General features: G+C 43.8%; 1 protein-coding gene across 11 annotated transcripts in view; it reads left to right on the top strand.

Moving 5' to 3' along the window:
- Positions 1-19,885, top strand: part of LOC110520061 (bromodomain adjacent to zinc finger domain protein 2B) — a 98,564-nt gene that overhangs the window by 60,738 nt on the left and 17,941 nt on the right. For all 11 annotated transcript variants that reach the window (XM_036974331.1, XM_036974337.1, XM_036974335.1 and 8 more), the window contains 6 exons: positions 625-685; positions 2,613-2,721; positions 2,963-3,064; positions 3,499-3,712; positions 19,159-19,251; positions 19,448-19,509. In XM_036974331.1, coding sequence (XP_036830226.1) covers positions 625-685; positions 2,613-2,721; positions 2,963-3,064; positions 3,499-3,712; positions 19,159-19,251; positions 19,448-19,509 — 641 coding nt within the window. The remainder of the gene's footprint in view (positions 1-624; positions 686-2,612; positions 2,722-2,962; positions 3,065-3,498; positions 3,713-19,158; positions 19,252-19,447; positions 19,510-19,885) is intronic.

Genomic DNA, 19,885 nt, shown 5'->3' with positions numbered 1-19,885 from the left:
AAAAAAGATCCAGCAGGAAAACATTGTTCAGGGTGTCTCTCAATGCAAAATCGTGTCTCTGGTGAAAGTGTTTGTGTCATTGTTTTGATGACTCAGAGCAGGCCCTTTGAGTCTTTTGATTACCCTGGCTGGCACATGTTTAACCGTTTAGCAGCTGAAGCACTTGGCTGGCTCAGACCTCCATGATTACTGCAGTCCGAGTCTCTCTTTCCTAATAGCTGCATGTTGGAATCTTTTTATTGTTGTAGTTCCACTCCCATATAATCATTCTTAGCTCTATTCCTTGATATCGGCTTTGACATGGTCGATTTGACAAGGTGCTGTATTGCTAACCCTGCGTTGATGTGTCATTTCTAAAAGCAACAGTGGTTAAAAGGACCCTATGGTTTTGCATGTTTCTTTTGAATAAAACACCTGAACGTAACAGGCTGAAATGTTCTTAAAGGTACCCTGTCTGGTGGGTGGAGTTTTCAAGCCATTGTTTCCCCCTAGGCAACTGAATTGACGTAGGTGTTTCTTATTTTAGACTAAGGGCACCTCTGGCCAACACGACAAGGTTTCTGCATTTGCTCAGGTCACAGTGGATCTGTCAGACTGTTGTAAAGAGTCCCCTCTTTATCCCAGGAACAGGGAAGAGAAGGAGAGTGACAGATGAGAGAAAGCTGCGGACACCTCTAGAGTTTGGGTAAGATATACACCGTATATACATATATACACCACTCAGAATGTCACTGGTCACCCACTGTTAGTGCTGAGTGATTAACCGAAATGTCAGTTATTTTGGGGTTTTTAAACAACTAATTGACCGACTTCGGTTCAATTATTTGAATTCCATTTTGTTCTGTTTTTTTTTTCTGTGAGCTTGATTTGTGCAGCTTCTGTAGAGATAATCACATCAAGCCTGAACTGTGTGATGTTGTAGTTTCCAACAGGCCAATACTTTACATAGTTTAGCACAGAACACTTGGTAATTAACTACAATGACTGTAATCCATTGTGCGCCCACTTAAACTTGTCCAATCTGTGTGAAGAGCACAAGCAAAATCGAGATGGCTAGAAAGCAGTTGCTTCGAGTCTGAAAATACATGATCTACATGATTGATAGGTGGTATTCAGCGGTCATAAAAGTATGTCTTATTTAATTTGAAGACCTTCTAAAATAGTGATTTTCTCAGACAGCATATGCAGCAGCTCTGATGAGATGATGACTTGGAATGAAATAATAGTCATAAAATAAATATTTTATTAAAGTAATGTGAATAAATGATGGTTAAAAAGTGATAAGCAGTCACTACCATCCTGGGACTTTTATTAATTGTTGTATTCTGTTACAGCATTCAACACACATAATGCATAGTGCATTTATTGTAAAAAAGAAATGTAAAAAAAGTAAAGTACTGTAATGATGATGTTGTGGCGATTTCCTCTGTCCCTCAAACAACATGGGTGGTATGACTGACTAAAAGGGTCTTAAAGGAGCCAAATCATAGTGTATACATCCCAATCAGTGAGGTTCCTTTTTCCAGAGCGGTGATGATACATCGTCAATAACAGAGTGGCTAGACGAAAAAAAGAGTAAACAACACAACATCGCTCCTTCCCTCCCTTCATCCATCCTCCCTTCATCCTTCCCTCCCGCTACCCCTCCTCCCCTAAACTCTCCCTTCCTCAAACTTTCCCCTTTCCCTCCCTTGTCCCTCTCTCTTTCCCTCTATCCTGCATCCCTTTTCTCTATCCCTCCCTACCACTCACCATCCATCCCGCCTTCCCTCAGTGGGCCCCTCCAAAGCCCAGGCCTGACAGTAAGCCGAGTGGCCAGGAAATGAGGCACTGCAGCAGTGATGGTCAGGGGTTAACCACATCCAGTCTCAACACAGACGCGCAACATTAGCAGCTCCGTCCCGCCACCCACCACAAACCCAGCGACGCTGCACTTAGATCAGGGTGTCTTTCATCTCCCACGGATGTTTCTCATCAGCAGGTTCAAAGAGAAAAGCAAGGCGACAAGCCTTATATCAGTCCCCTGCTCCGCTTAAGATCCAGGCTACGTCGCCAATGCTACCCTATTCCCTGTATAGTGCACTACTTTTGACCAGAGCCCCATGGGTTAGTGTACCATGTAGGGAATAGGGTGCCGTTTGGGCCAGAATCGTGTCGTGTGGGGCGGTGTTCCTCTTGGCAGCTGTCCATCCCAGGAGAGTCTGATTCCTACAGGGCTCACAGGGCAGCCAGACCACTCAGTACAGAAGACACAGCTGTAAACCGCTCATTTAGATAGCTGCCCTCGCCAACATCAGGCTCTAGCTGTCTGCTGAAGGATTGGCAGCTAGGAGAAGAGCATGTAACAATTTTAGCTGACTAAGTGTTGTGTAAAAGAATGAAGAAGGTGTAAGAAGGTAGCACAAATCAACTTAGTTTCCACTCATGTACTTTGATATACAGTACAATTTATAATGCATCTTGTATAGTTCCTCTACTTTGACTGCTTGAAACATTACAAAATGATACATGACTGGAATATATCGGCACTGCACTGTGTCGTTCTGCCCGATTTAGTGTGAATGGGATTGTGCTTCTGTATGTGAATCACTTGTAACCTCCCTCCATCCTAGGTGGCAGAGAGAGACTCGTATCTGTAATGTGGCGGGCCGTCTGCAGGGAGACGTGGCGTATTACGCCCCGTGTGGGAAGAAGCTCCGGCAGTACCCCGACGTGATGAAGGTAAGGTCATACCTCCCAGGTCACTAGCGTTAGCATCCTCTCTCCCTACATCTCTTTCCTACGAATCCTAATAGATTTAAAGCTAATGTTAATGAGGGATTTTATTTGCATTGTCTCCAGATTTTGATCAAGAAAGACATAGTTTACACCCAAACCAATAAGGTTTCTGTTATTAACTTAATCTTTGCCTTAACACTGACCTTTTGTCTCACCAAGGCCTCATTTATGTTCTTCTTTGTAGTATGTGTCCAGAAATGGAATAAGTGACATCACACGCGATCATTTTAGCTTCAGTGCAAAAATAAGGGTTGGTGACTTCTATGAAGCCAGAGAAGGACCGCAGGTGACTGTCATCTCTTTATTGACCGTTTTTTCCCTCCCACAGAGCAGTCTTCTGTAGCTGTACTGTAGCTGTACTAAAGTACTGTATATCATTGTGTTACTATTACATTCACTGGAAAAGTTATATGCTGTATTGTAATATGAAAGCCAGGCGCATATAGTTAAAGGGATAGTTCACTCCAAAACGCTATTTTAAGATGGAGCCCTTTCAGTACATAGAAAAAAAGTGACAAATATGCATTTTTCTACATACAACAAGTGATGTCTAATTGATTCATACTTAAAGGCAGCAATTACATAGATATATGTATTTAAGCTTAACGTTCATATTTCTTTGTCATGAGGTTATTGTTTATACGGTATCAAGTATAGTCATACTGCAGTGTAAGTAAATGGAATGCTCTAATTGGCTGTCCCTCGCTCTCCTCTCATAAGGGATTGCAGTGGAGCTTGTTGACCGAGGATGAGGTGATTCCTCGTATCCTGGCCATGGAGGGGAGGCGTGGGCATCCCCCTAAGCCTGAACACCAGAGGAGAGGTGACGAGGGCCCCCGGTCCAGGCGCAGTAAGGGTCGACTTCCTAACGTTGGCGAGGCCGACTTCCCAGGCGCCACTGACGCCAAACTTCTACGCAAACTAGAAGCTCAAGGTGGGTTCAGTTCTTGCAAGCATCACTGGGGTACACTAAGTGACCAAAAGTATGTGAACACCTGCTCGTCGAAGGGCGATTAGGCCTGGCTCGCAGTCGGCATTCCAATTCATCCCAAAGGTGTTCGATGGGGTTGAGGTCAGGGCTCTGTGCATGCCAGTCAAGTTCTTTCACACCGATCTCAACAAACCATTTCTGTATGGACCTCGCTTTGTGCATGGGGGCATTGTCATGCTGAAACAGGAAAGGGCCTTCCCCAAACTGTTGCCACAAAGTTGGAAGCACAGAATCGTCTAGAATGTCATTGTATGCTGTAGTGTTAAGATTTCCCTTCACTGGAACTAATGGGGCTAGGCTAAACTATGAAAAACAGCCCCAAACCATTTTGTCCTCCACCTAACTTTACAGTTGGCACTATGCATTGGGGCAGGTAGCGTTCTCCTGGCATCCAGCAAACCATGATTAATCCGTCGGAATGCCAGATGGTGAAGTATGATTCATCACTCCAGAAAACACATTTCCACTGCTCCAGAGTTCAATGTCAGCGAGCTTTACACCACTCCATCCGACGCTTGGCATTGTGCATGGTGATCTTAGGCTTGTGTGCGGCTGCTCGGCCATGGAAACCCATTTCGTGAAGCTCCCAACGAACAGTTCTTTGTGCTGATGTTGCTTCCAGAGGCAGATTGGAACTCGGTAGTTAGCGCTATGCCCTTCAGCACTCGGCGGGTCCCGTTCTGTGAGCTTGTGTGGCCTACCACTTCGCGGCTGAGCCATTGTTGCTCCTAGACATTTCCACTTCACAATAACAGTACTTAGGTAGCCGAACTGGTGCCATTTTTCACAATTTCATGTGTCTGAAGGTACAAACTCTGCCTTTCCGGTGGGCACAGAGAAAATCAAGTGCACTATGGGTCTACCGCTGGCCAATCGGATGGCTTAGATTACCGCGTCTGCAGTAACGTAGCAGGCATAAAAGAAAGCTACAGCAAAATTGATACTGTGAAATTTCAAAAGGTTTAAAACCATGACGAGAGAGACTGTCAACAAATGCAATGAATAACTGCTGTTTATATGACTGAGTTCATGTTTAAGTTCTTACTCAGCACTTAGTATTACAATTTTAAAATGCGCGGTCTTCCTATTTCAAAGCACTGCAGCATTAATGATTGAGTGTATCGATAGGCTTACGTTGTTATTAGCAGCTTGGTCTTTTTTAATATCAAGGAATGTTTCACTTTCTTGTTTGTAGGAGTAACAACATGAATTTGTTCATGAGGCAGAAGTAATACGGTTCAACTTGAGTTTCGCCTTCAGCTGGAAGACAGTGCACCTTTTTGGTCAGTGGAGGAAAGGGAAAGCGAAGGGATGTTGAGAGGTGGACCCTAAGTCTGTATGCTCACTCAGCTGTGCCTCAAATAATACAACAGCAGATCTATTAATGGTGTGATCATATAGCCTACCTCAAATTTTGAAATATACACTGCTCAAAAGAATAAAGGGAACACTTAAACAACACAATAACTCCAAGTCAATCACACTTCTGTGAAATCAAACTGTCCACTTAGGAAGCAACACTGATTGACAATAAATTTCACATGCTGTTGTGCAAATGGAATAGATAACAGGTGGAATTTATAGGCAATTAGCAAGACACCCCCAATAAAGGAGTGGTTCTGCAGGTGGTGACCACAGACCACTTCTCAGTTCCTATGCTTCCTGGCTGATGTTTTGGTCACTTTTGAATGCTGGCGGTGCTTTCACTCTAGTGGTAGCATGAGACGGAGTCTACAACCAACACAAGTGGCTCAGGTAGTGCAGCTCATCCAGGATGGTACATCAATGCGAGCTGTGGCAAGAAGGTTTGCTGTGTCTGTCAGCGTAGTGTCCAGAGCATGGAGGCGCTACCAGGAGACAGGCCAGTACCTCAGGAGACGTGGAGGAGGCCGTAGGAGGGCAACAACCCAGCAGCAGGACCGCTACCTCCGCCTTTGTGCAAGGAGGAGCACTGCCAGAGCCCTGCAAAATTACCTCCAGCAGGCCACAAATGTGCATGTGTCTGCTCAAACGGTCAGAAACAGACTCCATGAGGGTGGTATGAGGGCCCGACGTCCACAGGTGGGGGTTGTGCTTACAGCCCAACACCGTGCAGGACGTTTGGCATTTGCCAGAGAACACCAAGATTGGCAAATTCGCCACTGGCGCCCTGTGCTCTTCACAGATGAAAGCAGGTTCACACTGAGCACATGTGACAGACGTGACAGAATCTGGAGACGCCGTTCTGCTGCCTGCAACATCCTCCAGCATGACCGGTTTGGCGGTGGGTCAGTCATGGTGTTGGGTGGCATTTCTTTGGGGGGCCGCACAGCCCTCCATGTGCTCGCCAGAGGTAGCCTGACTGCCATTAGGTACCGAGATGAGATCCTCAGACCCCTTGTGAGACCATATGCTGGTGCGGTTGGCCCTGGGTTCCTCCTAATGCAAGACAATGCTAGACCTCATGGGGCTGGAGTGTGTCAGCAGTTCCTGCAAGAGGAAGGCATTGATACTATGGACTGGCCCGCCCGTTCCCCAGACCTGAATCCAATTGAGCACATCTGGGACATCATGTCTCGCTCCATCCACCAACGCCACGTTGCACCACAGACTGTCCAGGAGTTGGCGGATGCTTTAGTCCAGGTCTGGGAGGAGATCCCTCAGGAGACCGTCCGCCACCGCATCGGGAGCATGCCCAGGCGTTGTAGGGAGGTCATACAGGCACGTGGAGGCCACACACACTACTGAGCCTCATTTTGACTTGTTTTAAGGACATTACATCAAAGTTGGATCAGCCTGTAGTGTGGTTTTCCACTTTAATTTTGAGTATGACTCCAAATCCAGACCTCCATGGGTTGATAAATTTGATTTCCATTGATAATTTGTGTGATTTTGTTGTCAGCACATTCAATTATGTAAAGAAAAAAGTCATTAAGAATATTTCATTCATTCAGATCTAGGGTGTGTTATTTTAGTGTTCCCTTTATTTTTTTGAGCAGTGTATATTTTAAGAAATGACCCCAACAACCATGCATTGACAGGGCAATTCAAGCAAAGCCTATAGCTTACTGCACAAACCTCATTGCTCCAGTGCTGTTTTTAATTGGTTAATGTTGCATAGGCTTATGTTTTTTAAATCATGTAAAAAAAATCTGTCCAGTACATCGCAGCTTGCATTTTGACTCGGAAAGTGATCTCGACTCAAAGGTTGGTCACCACTGTTCTAGAGTTTTCCCTGTTAACACAATCAACGTTTCCCTTTACTGTGGCAATTGTGACTGAATCAATGCAATATAAGCCACTTTCAATGCAACATACCGAAACAAAACCAACTATGCAAGATATTTTGTTGTAGCAGAATGCATCGGAGTGGCATTATTTTGGATTGACACACACGACTCAGCCCGTACTCTACACAGACCGGTGCAGCATAAACAATAAGAGCTGCAGTAGGCCTATATGCAAATATACCATTGCCATATAGGGATCTATGCCATTTACTTTGAACTGGACTATGTTTACAGCATGAGCGGTCGTGAGTAGATGTGCTTGTTTTGAGATCAAAGCGAGAGCTGCATGTAGCCACGTGTGCTACATGCACAGAATTTTCACAACGTTCAAGTTTGCGCTCAGCAGACCTGAAAAATGCTCAGTGCCCAAAGAAATGTAGGGAACATTGGTGTCCACATACTTTTGTCTATATACAGTGCATTCAGAAAGTATTCAGACCCCTTGACTCTTTCCACATTTTGTTACGTTACAGCCTTAAAAAAAAACTGTAATACCTTTTTTACATTTTTTTTTAAATCTACACTCAATACCCCATAATGACAAAGCAAAAACAGGTTTTTAGAAGTTTCTGCAAGTTAAATCAGTGCCTTGCGAAAGTATTCGGCCCCCTTGAACTTTGCGACCTTTTGCCACATTTCAGGCTTCAAACATAAAGATATAAAACTGTATTTTTTTGTGAAGAATCAACAACAAGTGGGACACAATCATGAAGTGGAACGACATTTATTGGATATTTCAAACTTTTTTTAACAAATCAAAAACTGAAAAATTGGGCGTGCAAAATTATTCAGCCCCTTTACTTTCAGTGCAGCAAACTCTCTCCAGAAGTTCAGTGAGGATCTCTGAATGATCCAATGTTGACCTAAATGACTAATGATGATAAATACAATCCACCTGTGTGTAATCAAGTCTCCGTATAAATGCACCTGCACCGTGATAGTCTCAGAGGTCCGTTAAAAGCGCAGAGAGCATCATGAAGAACAAGGAACACACCAGGTAGGTCCGAGATACTGTTGTGAAGAAGTTTAAAGCCGGATTTGGATACAAAAAGATTTCCCAAGCTTTAAACATCCCAAGGAGCACTGTGCAAGCGATAATATTGAAATGGAAGGAGTATCAGATCACTGCAAATCTACCAAGACCTGGCCGTCCCTCTAAACTTTCAGCTCATACAAGGAGAAGACTGATCAGAGATGCAGCCAAGAGGCCCATGATCACTCTGGATGAACTGCAGAGATCTACAGCTGAGGTGGGAGACTCTGTCCATAGGACAACAATCAGTCGTATATTGCACAAATCTGGCCTTTATGGAAGAGTGGCAAGAAGAAAGCCATTTCTTAAAGATATCCATAAAAAGTGTTGTTTAAAGTTTGCCACAAGCCACCTGGGAGACACACCAAACATGTGTAAGAAGGTGATGAAACCAAAATTGAACTTTTTGGCAACAATGCAAAATGTTATGTTTGGCGTAAAAGCAACACAGCCCATCACCCTGAACACACCATCCCCACTGTCAAACATGGTGGTGGCAGCATCATGGTTTGGGCCTGCTTTTCTTCAGCAGGGACAGGGAAGATGGTTAAAATTGATGGGAAGATGGATGGAGCCAAATACAGGACCATTCTGGAAGAAAACCTGATGGAGTCTGCAAAAGACCTGAGACTGGGACGGAGATTTGTCTTCCAACAAGACAATGATCCAAAACATAAAGCAAAATCTACAATGGAATGGTTCAAAAATGAACATATCCAGGTGTTAGAATAGCCAAGTCAAAGTCCAGACCTGAATCCAATCGAGAATCTGTGGAAAGAACTGAAAACTGCTGTTCACAAATGCTCTCCATCCAATCTCACTGAGCTCAAGCTGTTTTGCAAGGAGGAATGGGAAAAAAATTCAGTCTCTCGATGTGCAAAACTGATAGACATACCCCAAGCGACTTACAGCTGTAATCGCAGCAAAAGGTGGCGCTACAAAGTATTAACTTAAGGGGGCTGAATAATTTTGCACGTCCAATTTTTCAGTTTTTGATTTGTTAAAAAAGTTTGAAATATCCAATAAATGTCGTTCCACTTCATGATTGTGTCCCACTTGTTGTTGATTCTTCACAAAAAATACAGTTTTATATCTTTATGTTTGAAGCCTGAAATGTGGCAAAAGGTCGCAAAGTTCAAGGAGGCCGAATACTTTCGCAAGGCACTGTATGTTTTCAGACTCAGTACTTTGTTGAAGCACCTTTGGCAGAGATTATAGCTTCGAGTCTTCTTGGGTATGACACTACACACCTGTATTTGGGTAGTTTCTCCCATTCTTCTCTGCAGATCCTATCAAGCACTCTCAGGTTGGATGTGGAGCATCGCTGCACAGCTATTTTCAGGTCTCTCCAGAGATGTTCGATAGGATTTAAGTCCGGGCTCTGGCTGGGCCCCTCAAGGAGATTGAGACTTGTCCCGAAGCCACTCCTGCATTGTATTGGCTGTGTGCTTTGGGTTGTTGTCCTGTAGGAAGGTGAACCTTTGCCCCAGTCTGAGGTCCTGAGCGCTCTGGCGCAGGTTTTCATCAAGGATTGCTCTGTACTTTGCTCCGTTCATCTTTCCCTCCATCCTGCCTAGTCTCCTAGTCTCTGCCGCTGAAAAACATCCCCACAGCATGATGCTGCCACCACCGTGCTTCACCGTATGGATGGTGCCAGGTTTCTTCCAGAAGAGACGCTTGGCATTCAGGCCAAAGAGTTCAATCTTGGTTTCATCAGACCAGATAATCTTGTTTCTCATGGTCTGAGTGTCCTTTAGGTGCCTTTTGGCAAACTCCAAGTGGGCTGTCATGTGCCTTTTTACCGTCTGGCCACTCTTACCATTGTTATAACTTTAATGGGTTACAGAGTTAATGTTTACAGTTAATTCATTGCGCTGTATCTAAAGATAAGAGAACACACCTGTTGTGTACAAGTGACAAGTCATTATCCAAGTAAAAGTGGTAAAATGTAACATGAACAAGTATTATTACTCAAAAAGAAGTATTCATCTCAACTGACGTCCCGAGTCATTACTTTGAACATAGTTGTTCTATATTTTTGGTGCCGAAACCAGGGAGTATGAGCTGCGACGGTGATCCGAGGGATGAAGTGGCTGAAATGGCTGAGGAGGAACGTCGGTATGGAGCAGAAAGAATGAGACAAAAGCGGGGTACCATCCTGAGGTGCCACAACACGGATTTTGAATCAGATTGACGTGGATATAACCCAGTAAAATCTGGATACCGACTACTTCAGTACATTGTTGGAATTGCTGTCAGCTGTTGTGGAATTGAACAGTTAACTCCGTTGGACGTATTGGATGCGGAGATTGCATGCACAGAGAATTACAAAGAGTGCGTTATCATGCTGGAGAGTCGTGCACAATGAGTAATAGATAAAAAATAAATACAAAACAGGACCTCGATCCACTACCAGGACGGGTGAGTGACGCTAACTGAAAACAGAACACAGAGACAATCACTAAGGCTACCGAAGTTGATTGAGAAATTCTATGGAGATGTCAGTATGTGGCGGGAGTTTTGGAGCCAGTATGAGACTGCTATTCACAACAATGATTCACTGTGCAGTAGAGAAGTTTATACCTACCTGAGAACTTCTCACTGGACCAGCTGCAAAGTCAGTAGCAGGACTGATGTTAACAGTAACTATGATGATACAATCGCTCTTCTCGAGCAGATTTGGAAGGAAGGATCTTGTGATTAGTGCTCACGTGTCAAAGCTGCTGAATCTCACTCCCGTGAGGAAATCCTCTTACAGATGCATACGATGAATGTGAAATTCAGATTGGGAGCTTGGAATCACTGGGTGTAGTGTCAGAAACCTATGGAAGGCTACTGTGCCCAATCTTACTACAGATGATTGCAGAGGAGATAGCGCTTGACTATAGTCGTCAGAGGGGAGTAGATGATGAATGGAAAGTGTCTGAGATGGTCAGTTTCCTACAGAAGGAGGTTCAGAGCAGGGAGATGTCATTTGTAGTGCTAAGATCATGCAACCAACAGAAAGAGGTCAAACCATGGAACAGGTCATGCTCCTCCGATGAAATTAAAACAAAGACCCAACATGCTATCTGCTGCGGCACTGCCACCCGGCCAGCCAGAAGGAACAGAACTGTATTCGGTGATGGTGCAGACCACATATTCAGAAAACTGCCCAGATCACAATATTGCTGCACACAAAGAGAGACTAAAGAACATGGGAAGATGCTTTTGTATGTTTAGGAAAGAAACACATATCAAAATTCTTTAAAGTCAGTGTCATGTGCAACATATGGAAGCAGACATCACATTGCTGTGTGTACTGGTAAGAGGCGTGAGGTGCAACCCCCTCCTGTTTCTGCAGATGCTGTTGTTTCCTCAGTTATTCCCCATTCTGTGAAGACAACTAGGCGGCCAGAACACTGTTGCCATAAACGATAAAAGCCATGGGTAGAAGGCCCATCGGGCAGGAAGATAGCTCGTTGCTTACTAGATGGAGGCAGTCAGAGAAGCTTCATACATGAAAACCTTGTGAAGGGCCTGAAACTACCAGTAATCAGACAAGAGGCACTCACTCTTCACACGTTTGGCTCCACTGCTCCAGCAACGTCCCAACGCAACACAGTGAATGTCATCTTGGAGAATGTCTGGGACAAATAGCAGAGAATTGAAATGGAGGCAATTGAAACCCCACAAGTGTGCACAGCTGTGATGAAGGTTCCCGGTGAGCAGATTCAACATGAGCTCAATAGAAAGGGACTGCAGCTCGCAGACTTTCGAGAAGATAACAAAGATCCTGAACTCTGTCCTGATATGAGCAGACTACTACTTGCAGATAGTATCAGACTGAGTGGAGCAACTGACAGACGCTGGTTGCTTTAGAGGGAACCCTTGGATGGTCGGTGCAGGGACCATTGTCCATGTCAAGTGTTGCCAAGGCTTGACATGGAAAACACAGAACCCAGAGGAAAGGAGGCTCTACAGCTGTTCGAGAGAACAACCACCTTCAAAGATGAACGATACCATGTGGAGTTGCCATGTAAATGAGAAATGCCAGAACTCCAAGACAACTACAGTTGAAGTCGGAAGTTTACATACACTTAAGTTGGAGTCATTAAAACTCATTTTTCAACCACTCCACAAATTTCTTGTTAACAAACTATAGTTTTGGCAAGTCGGTTAGGACATCTACTTTGTGCCTGACACAAGTAATGTTTCCAACAATTGTTTAGACAGATTATTTCGCTTATTCACTGTATCACAATTCCAGTGGGTCAACACTAAGTTGACTGTGCCTTTAAACAGCTTGGAAAATTCCAGAATGTCATGGCTTTAGAAGCTTCTGATAGGCTAATTGACATCATTTGAGTCAATTGGAGGTGTACCTGTGGATGTATTTCAAGGCCTACCTTCAAACTCAGTGCCTCTTTGCTTGACATCATGGGAAAATCAAAAGAAATCAGCCAAGACCTCCAATAATAATTGTAGACCTCCACAGGTCTGGTTCATCCTTGGGAGCAATTTCCAAATGCCTGAAGGTACCACGTTCATCTGTACAAATAATAGTACCCAAGTATAAACACCACGGGACCACGCAGCCGTCATACCACTCAGGAAGGAGACACGTTCTGTCTCCTAGAGATGAATGTACTTTGGTGCGAAAAGTGCAAATCAATCCCAGAACAACAGCAAAGGACCCTGTGAAGATGCTGGAGGAAACAGGTACAAAGTATCTATGTCCGCAGTAAAACGACTCTAATATCAACATAACCTGAAAGGCTCCTCATCAAGGAAGAAGCCACCGCTCCAAAACCGCCATAAAAAAGCCAGACTACGGTTTGCAACTGCACATGGGGACAAAGATCGTACTTTTTGGAGAAAAGTCCTCTGGTCTGATGAAAAAAATAATAGAACTGTTTGGCGAGAATGACCATCGTTATGTTTGGAGGAAAAAAGAGCGAGGCTTGCAAGCCGGATAACACCATCAACTGTGAAGCGGCAGCATCATATTGTTGTGGTGCTTTTCTGCAGGGGGGACTGGTGCACTTCACAAAATAGATGGCATCAGAGGGAGGAAAATTATGTGGATATGTTGAAGCAACATCTCAAGACATCAGTCAGGAAGTTAAAGCTTGGTCGCAAATGGGTCTTCTGAATGGACAATGACCCCAAGCATACTTCCAAAGATGTGGCAAAATCGCTTCAAGACGGCTAAATCAAGGTATTGGAGTGGCCATCACAAAGCCCTGACCTCAACCCCATAGAAAATGTGTTAGCAGAATTGAAAAAGCTTGTGCGTGCAAGGAGGCCTACAAACCTGACTCAGTTACACCAGCTCTGTCAGGAGGAATGGGCCAAAATTCACCCAACTTATTGTGGGAAGCTTGTGGAAGGCTACCCGAAATGTTTGAACCAATTTAAAGGCAATGCTACCAAGTACTAATTGAGTGTATGTAAACTTCTGACCCACTGGGAATGTGATTCTATTATTCTGACATTTCACATTCTTAAAATAGTGGTGATCCTAATCTTATCCTAGTTTTTACTAGGATTAAATGTCAGGAATTGTGAAAAACTGAGTTTAAATGTATTTGTCTAAGGTGTATGTAAACTTCTGACTTCAACTGTATAGAATCGCCAAGAATCGGTTTGAAGGTAAGACTGATGAAGGATATGATGTTGTACAGCAGATACAATGAAGTAGTTGAGGACCACATACAGTAGGATATGGCAGTGGACATGCCCAAGGACAACGCATCAAACTCCAACAACGTGAAATATTACTTACCTCACCATGCAGTACTCCGGGAGGACAAGGTGACAACAAAACTGAGAGGGGTGTTTGATGCCTTGTCCCATGAAGATGGCTGTCCCTCCCTCTGACTGTCTACTCACAGGACCGAACCTGAATCCGATTCTGCTCAGCATTCCGATGAAGTTCAGACTACATGAGATTGCATTCACGGCAGACATCAAGAAGGCTTTCCTGCAGAAATCCCTAGCAGAGAGAGAGAGAGACGCTGTGAGATTCCTCTTGCTCACAGGCCCACCAAGGGGAGAAAATGAAGAAGAGCTGCGCGTGCTTAGGATTACCAGAATGCTATTTGGAGTTTCCCCAAGTCCATTCTTGCTCACAGCTAGACAGAAGAACCAGAAGTTGTCGAGGCATTGGGGGAGTCACTCTATGTAGATTACTTAATTGATGATTTTAATGCGATGTTGAAGAGGCTTACTTTGTGACAACTGCAAAGCGAATGCTGTTGACTGCAGGCATGGACCTCTGCAAGGGGATGACCAACCCTCCTGAACTGAAAACAAAATGGGAGGAGAGTACGACAACTGACCTCCCGTTGGCACTAGAAACACAAGGAGTTTAGGTTTAGTGTGGCGACCATGAACAGATTACTTTGTGTTTGACCTCAGGCCGCTGCTGAGCATTCTAAAGCACAAGGAAAACACAGAGAAGTGTTCTGCAGTCGTCTGCATGCTTCTTCAACCCTCTTGGCTTCCTGACCCCCTTCACCATCAGGATCAAGCGCATGTTCCAGGAAATGTGGGAGAGGGGACTCAGCTGGGATGAAGATTTACCACCTGATCTGACACAAGAATGGCAACTGTGGTATTCAGAACTACACCAGCTTGCCATACCAAGGTGGTACAGAGCAGACATGCAGCCACAGAACTGCCACAGACTGAAACTACACTTGTTCTGTGGGCTTACAGTACAGTAGCTTACCTGCAAGGTTTATCACAAGATTGGGAAACAACGACAAGTCTAGTCGCATCCAAGTCCAGGGTAGCCCCACTCAAGAAAATGACGCTGCCACGCCTGGAGCTCATGGTAGCTGTGATTGGAGCGAGACTAGCAAACAACCTGATGAGCACACTGAAAATGGAACAAAAATCGATCAAAATGTGGACAGACATGATGAACGTGCTGCATTGGATTTGCAGCTCAGCTCAGAAACGGAAACCGTTTGTCGCAAATGGAGTGACAGAGCTCCAGTCCTTGACTGATCCAGAGTCATCGTGACATTATTGAAGGGGAAACTAATCCAGCCGACCTCCCTACAAGAGGACAAACTGTTCAAAACTTGACACAGAGCCAGCTATGGTGGAACGGACCCATCATTCTGACATCACCTAAACAGTCAGAGGAGACTGATGATGACAAGGTTCCAGAAGAGGTGAATACAGAACTCAAGTCTAGTCGCCTGGTCACTGTACAGCTCACAGCAAACAGCACAGACATCACTAAACCGTGTTGGAACTTGAAAGGTACAGCAAACTGAGAAGTGTTCAGTGTGACCACCTGGATAAAGAGATTCATAGCGAATGCTCGTACAATTATTAAAGTTGCAAGGTGAACTAACTGCTGACGAACTGTTCGGGTCTGGATCAAGGTAACAGAACAATAGAGTTTTAGTCAGGAGAAATTACTGAAGGCAGGAAAAAGCCTAAACCATGACTAAAATCAAAGAACTGAAACCGTCCCTGGACGAACACGAACTACTCAGTGTAGGAGGAAGACTGCAACAGTCCAACTTCACATTCAGAGAGCAGCACCCATGGGTTCTGCCCAACAAGCACAGATACTCAAATGTTTATACAGTACTATCTTGAGAGGATGATGCATTCTGGAGTAAGAGACACTCTAGTACAAATCAGAGAGCGATACTGGATCTTGCGTGCTAGGCAGCTAGTCAAGAGCACAGTGGCAAGATGTATAGTTTGCAAAAGATTCAAGGCAAGGGCTGAACAGCAGGTCACTGCACCTTTAAAAGACAGAATAACTGAATACCCACCATTCAAAGTTACAGGTGTGGATTTTGCAGGGCCGCTCTACATGAAAGAAAATGGTTCTGTGAAGAAGTCAAACATTGCGCTGTTCACTTGTGGTGTAACCAGAGCATTTAATTTGGAACTGGTCTCTCATTAGTCAACCGAGATATTCCTGTTAGCTCTGAAAATATTAATCTCAAGGAGAAGATTATGTAAGGTAATCTATTCGGACAATGCAAAAGCCTTCAAGAGCGCTGATCAGGACTTGAACGAGTTGTGGAAGGCAATCAAAGTGCCCCAACTTAGATAGGGGCATCACCTGGAGGTTCATCGCCAAGCGAGCGGCATGGTGGGGCGGATCCTCGGAAAGACTTGTCAGGTCAGTGAAGACATGCCCGAGAAACATTCTTGGGAGAGCTTTGCTCAACTTTTGAAGAGATGTGCACAGTCCTGACAGAGGTTGAAGCTATCCTAAACTCTAGGCCTCTGACCTTCGTCCACAATGAAGTGGATGAACCACAACCCCCGACACCAGCACACTTCCTGGTGGGTAAAAGACAAACCTCTTTGCTGCCCAAGCCATTTCCAGCTGACACTCAGCACCCAGGAGGAAATTACATGCAGATGGAAGTACAGGCAGAGACTTGTGACCAGCAAGCGAAGATACTACTTCCTGGATCTAAAGTCGGCACAACCCTGTGACACCACAGCCCACCCCACTGAAAGTGGGTGATGTTGCACTCGTCGGAGAAGATAACACACCCAGACAATCCTGGAACCTAGGGAAGATTGAGGAACTGTTTCCAGGCTGAAATGGGCTATTCATGTTCAGTTCGAACTGCCGCAGGGACTTTGTTGAGAAGACCTATTCAGTTGATATACTGCTTAGAGATGTAGATGAACACAGCTGTTCATCTAGGGGCAGGAAGTTGTAACTTTAATTGGTTACAGAGTTAATGTTTACAGTTAATTTATGGAGCTGTGTCTAAAGATATTTTCTTTTACAGTTATTTACATATGTCAGAGTAATTGTATTAGTTCTCAATCTCCATCACATGAATTATATGTACATTGGCCAGAGAAATTGTGAACCCTTTGGAATTACCTGGATTTCTGCATAAATTTGACATAAAATTTGATCTGATCTTCATCTATGTCACAACAATAGAACAACTCGGTGTGCTTAAACTAATAAAACACAAACTATTGTATTTTTCTTGTCTATATTGAGTACGTCATTTAAACATTCACAGTGTAGGTTAGGAAAAGTATGTGACTCCCTAGGCTAGTGACTTCTCCAAAAACTAATTGGAGTCAGGAGACCGCTAACCCGAGTCGAATCAATGAGACAAGATTGTAGGTTTTTGTTAGTTACCCTGCCCCATTTAAAAAAAAAAAAATCTCACAAAATTTGAGTTTGCTATTCACAAAAAGCATTACCTGATGTGAACCACGCCTCTAACAAAAGAGATCTCAGAAGACCTGATATTAAGAATTGTTGCCTTGCATACAGCTGCAAAGAGTTACAAAACTATCTCTAAAAGTCAGTCCACGGTAAGACAAATTGTCTATAAATGGAGAAATATTCTGTGGACAGATGAAACTAAAGTTGAGTCGTTTGGAAGGAACACACAACACTGTGTGGAGAATAAAAGGCACAGCACACCAACATCAAAAACCTCATCCCAACTGTAAACAATGGTAGAGGGAGCATCATGGTTTGGGGCTGCTTTGCTGCCTCTAGGCCTAGACGGCTTGCTATCATCGAATTCCCAAGTTTATCAAGACATTTTGCAGGAGAATGTAAGGCTGTCTGCCAATTGAAGCTCAACAGAAGTTGGGTGATGCAACCAGACAACAACCCAAAAGACAGAAGTAAATCAAAAACAGAATGGCTTCAAAAGAAGAAAATACGCCTTCTGGAGTGGCCCAGTCAGAGTCCTGATTTCAATCCGATTGAGATGCTGTGGTATGACCTCGAGCAGTTCACACCAGACATTGCAAGAATATTGTGGAACTGAAACAGTTTTGGAAAGAGGAATGGTCCAATATTCCTCCTGATCGTTGTGCAGGTCTGATCTGCAACTACAGAAAACATTTGATTGAGGTTATTGCTGCCAAAGGAGGGTTAAGCTGTTGCTAAATCCAAGGGTTCACATACTTTTCCCAACCTGTACTGTGAATGTTTACATGGCGTGTTCAATAAACACATGAAAAATTATAATGGTTTGTGTTATTCATTTAAGCAGACTGTCTATTGTTGTGACTTAGAGGATCAGATCAAATTGTATCACCAATTTATTCAGAAATCCAGATAATTCTAAAGGGTTCACATACATTTTCTTCCCACTGTACATATCTGTTGTAATGGATTACACTATTGACTGCAAGTACCGGAATGCCTTGCAACAGGGAAGAAAAAAACGAGAACTTGCCAGTTATGTACAAGTGATTTCCCTAGCTTTCTCTAGAACGTTGTTATATTGTTTTATAGAAGATAAAGTTGGTCAAATTTAACGTGTTCAAGTATTATTACTAAAAATAAGCTTTCATCTCACAACCGATGTCCCGAATCATTACTTTGAAGATAGTTATTCTATATCCATAAAGGCCTGATTGGTGGGGTGCTGCAAATATGGTTGTCCTTCTGGAAGGTTCTCCCATCTCCACAGAGGAACTCTAGAGGTCTGTCAGTGTGACCATCGCCTTGGTAACCTCCCTGACCTAGGCCCTTCTCCCCCAATTGCTCAGTTTGGCCGGGCAGCCAGCTTTAGGAAGAGTCTTGGTGGTTCCAAACTTCTTCCATTTAAGAATGATGGAGGCCATTGTGTTCTTGGGGACCTTCAATGCTGCAGAAAGTTTTTGGTACCCTTCCCCAGATCTGTGCCTCAACACAATTCCTTCGACCTCATGGCTTGGTTTCTACTCTGACATGCACTGTCAACTGTGGGACCTTATACAGACAGGTGTGTGCCTTTCCAAATCATGTCCAATCAATTGAATTTACCACAGGTGGACAGGATGCATTTCAAGTCTCATAGCAAAATCTCTGAATACGTATCTAAATAAGGTATTTAAAAATAAATAAATATTTATATAAATTTGACAACATTTCTGAAAACCTATTTTCTGTCATTATGAGGTATTGTGTATAGATTGAGGAACATTTTCATTTAATGCATTTTAGAATAAGGCTGTAATGTAACAAAATGTGGAAAAAGGTCTGAATGCACTGTATAGTGTATCTTTTTGAAGCTGCTGTAACCAATAGAAGCTGCTGTAACCAATAGAACTATGAACTCTAAAAATCTCTCCTCTTGTTGCAGAGATAGCTCGACAAGCAGCCCAGATTAAAATGATTAGGAAACTTGAAAAGCAGGCCATGGCACTAGCAGCCAAGGAGGCTAGGAAACAACAAGGTATTGTAAGCTAGTGTTCTGTGAAAGCTGTTCATATGACAATCTCATCCTGTTCTCCACCATAGCACAGTTAGTCCAGTTTAACCCACACAGTACAACCCTAATCTCAATGTTTACTTTCTTTCTTTCTCTCTGTCTGATTCTCTTTGTCCTTTCTTTCGGTCTTTCTCGCTCGCTCTCTCTTTCTCTCTCTCAGCAATCATGGCTGCTGAGGAGAAGCGGAAACAGAAGGAGCAAGTGAAGATTGTAAAGCAGCAGGTAGGGATTTGCCTACAGTACGAGCATTGCCATGTCATGTCCAAAAGCTCACCACTCGGATGCATCTGTTCACAAGTTGTGTTTTTGTTCCGACTCTTCCAAGGTGAAAAGATCCCAAGCAGAATTAATTGCTTTGAAATATTCTCTAAAGGGAAGGTGCTAACCTTCAAGATGCTACACTCGCTTAATCTTCATTATGGTTGCAAAATTCTGTGAACTTTCAATAAATTCTCTGGTTTTCCCCAAATCCCAGTTTGGAGGATTCAACCAGGATTTCTGGAATACCAGGGAATTTATTGAAAATTCATACATTTTTGCAACCTTAATCTCCATTAGAACTACGTATACAGGCCCCCTGTTCTAACATGCATGACTG

Source organism: Oncorhynchus mykiss, chromosome 3 (genome assembly GCF_013265735.2).
Source record: "Oncorhynchus mykiss isolate Arlee chromosome 3, USDA_OmykA_1.1, whole genome shotgun sequence".
NCBI classification, from domain to species: domain Eukaryota; kingdom Metazoa; phylum Chordata; class Actinopteri; order Salmoniformes; family Salmonidae; genus Oncorhynchus; species Oncorhynchus mykiss.
Note: the sequence above shows the minus strand (reverse complement) of the source record. Positions and strands in the feature narration are given on the sequence as shown.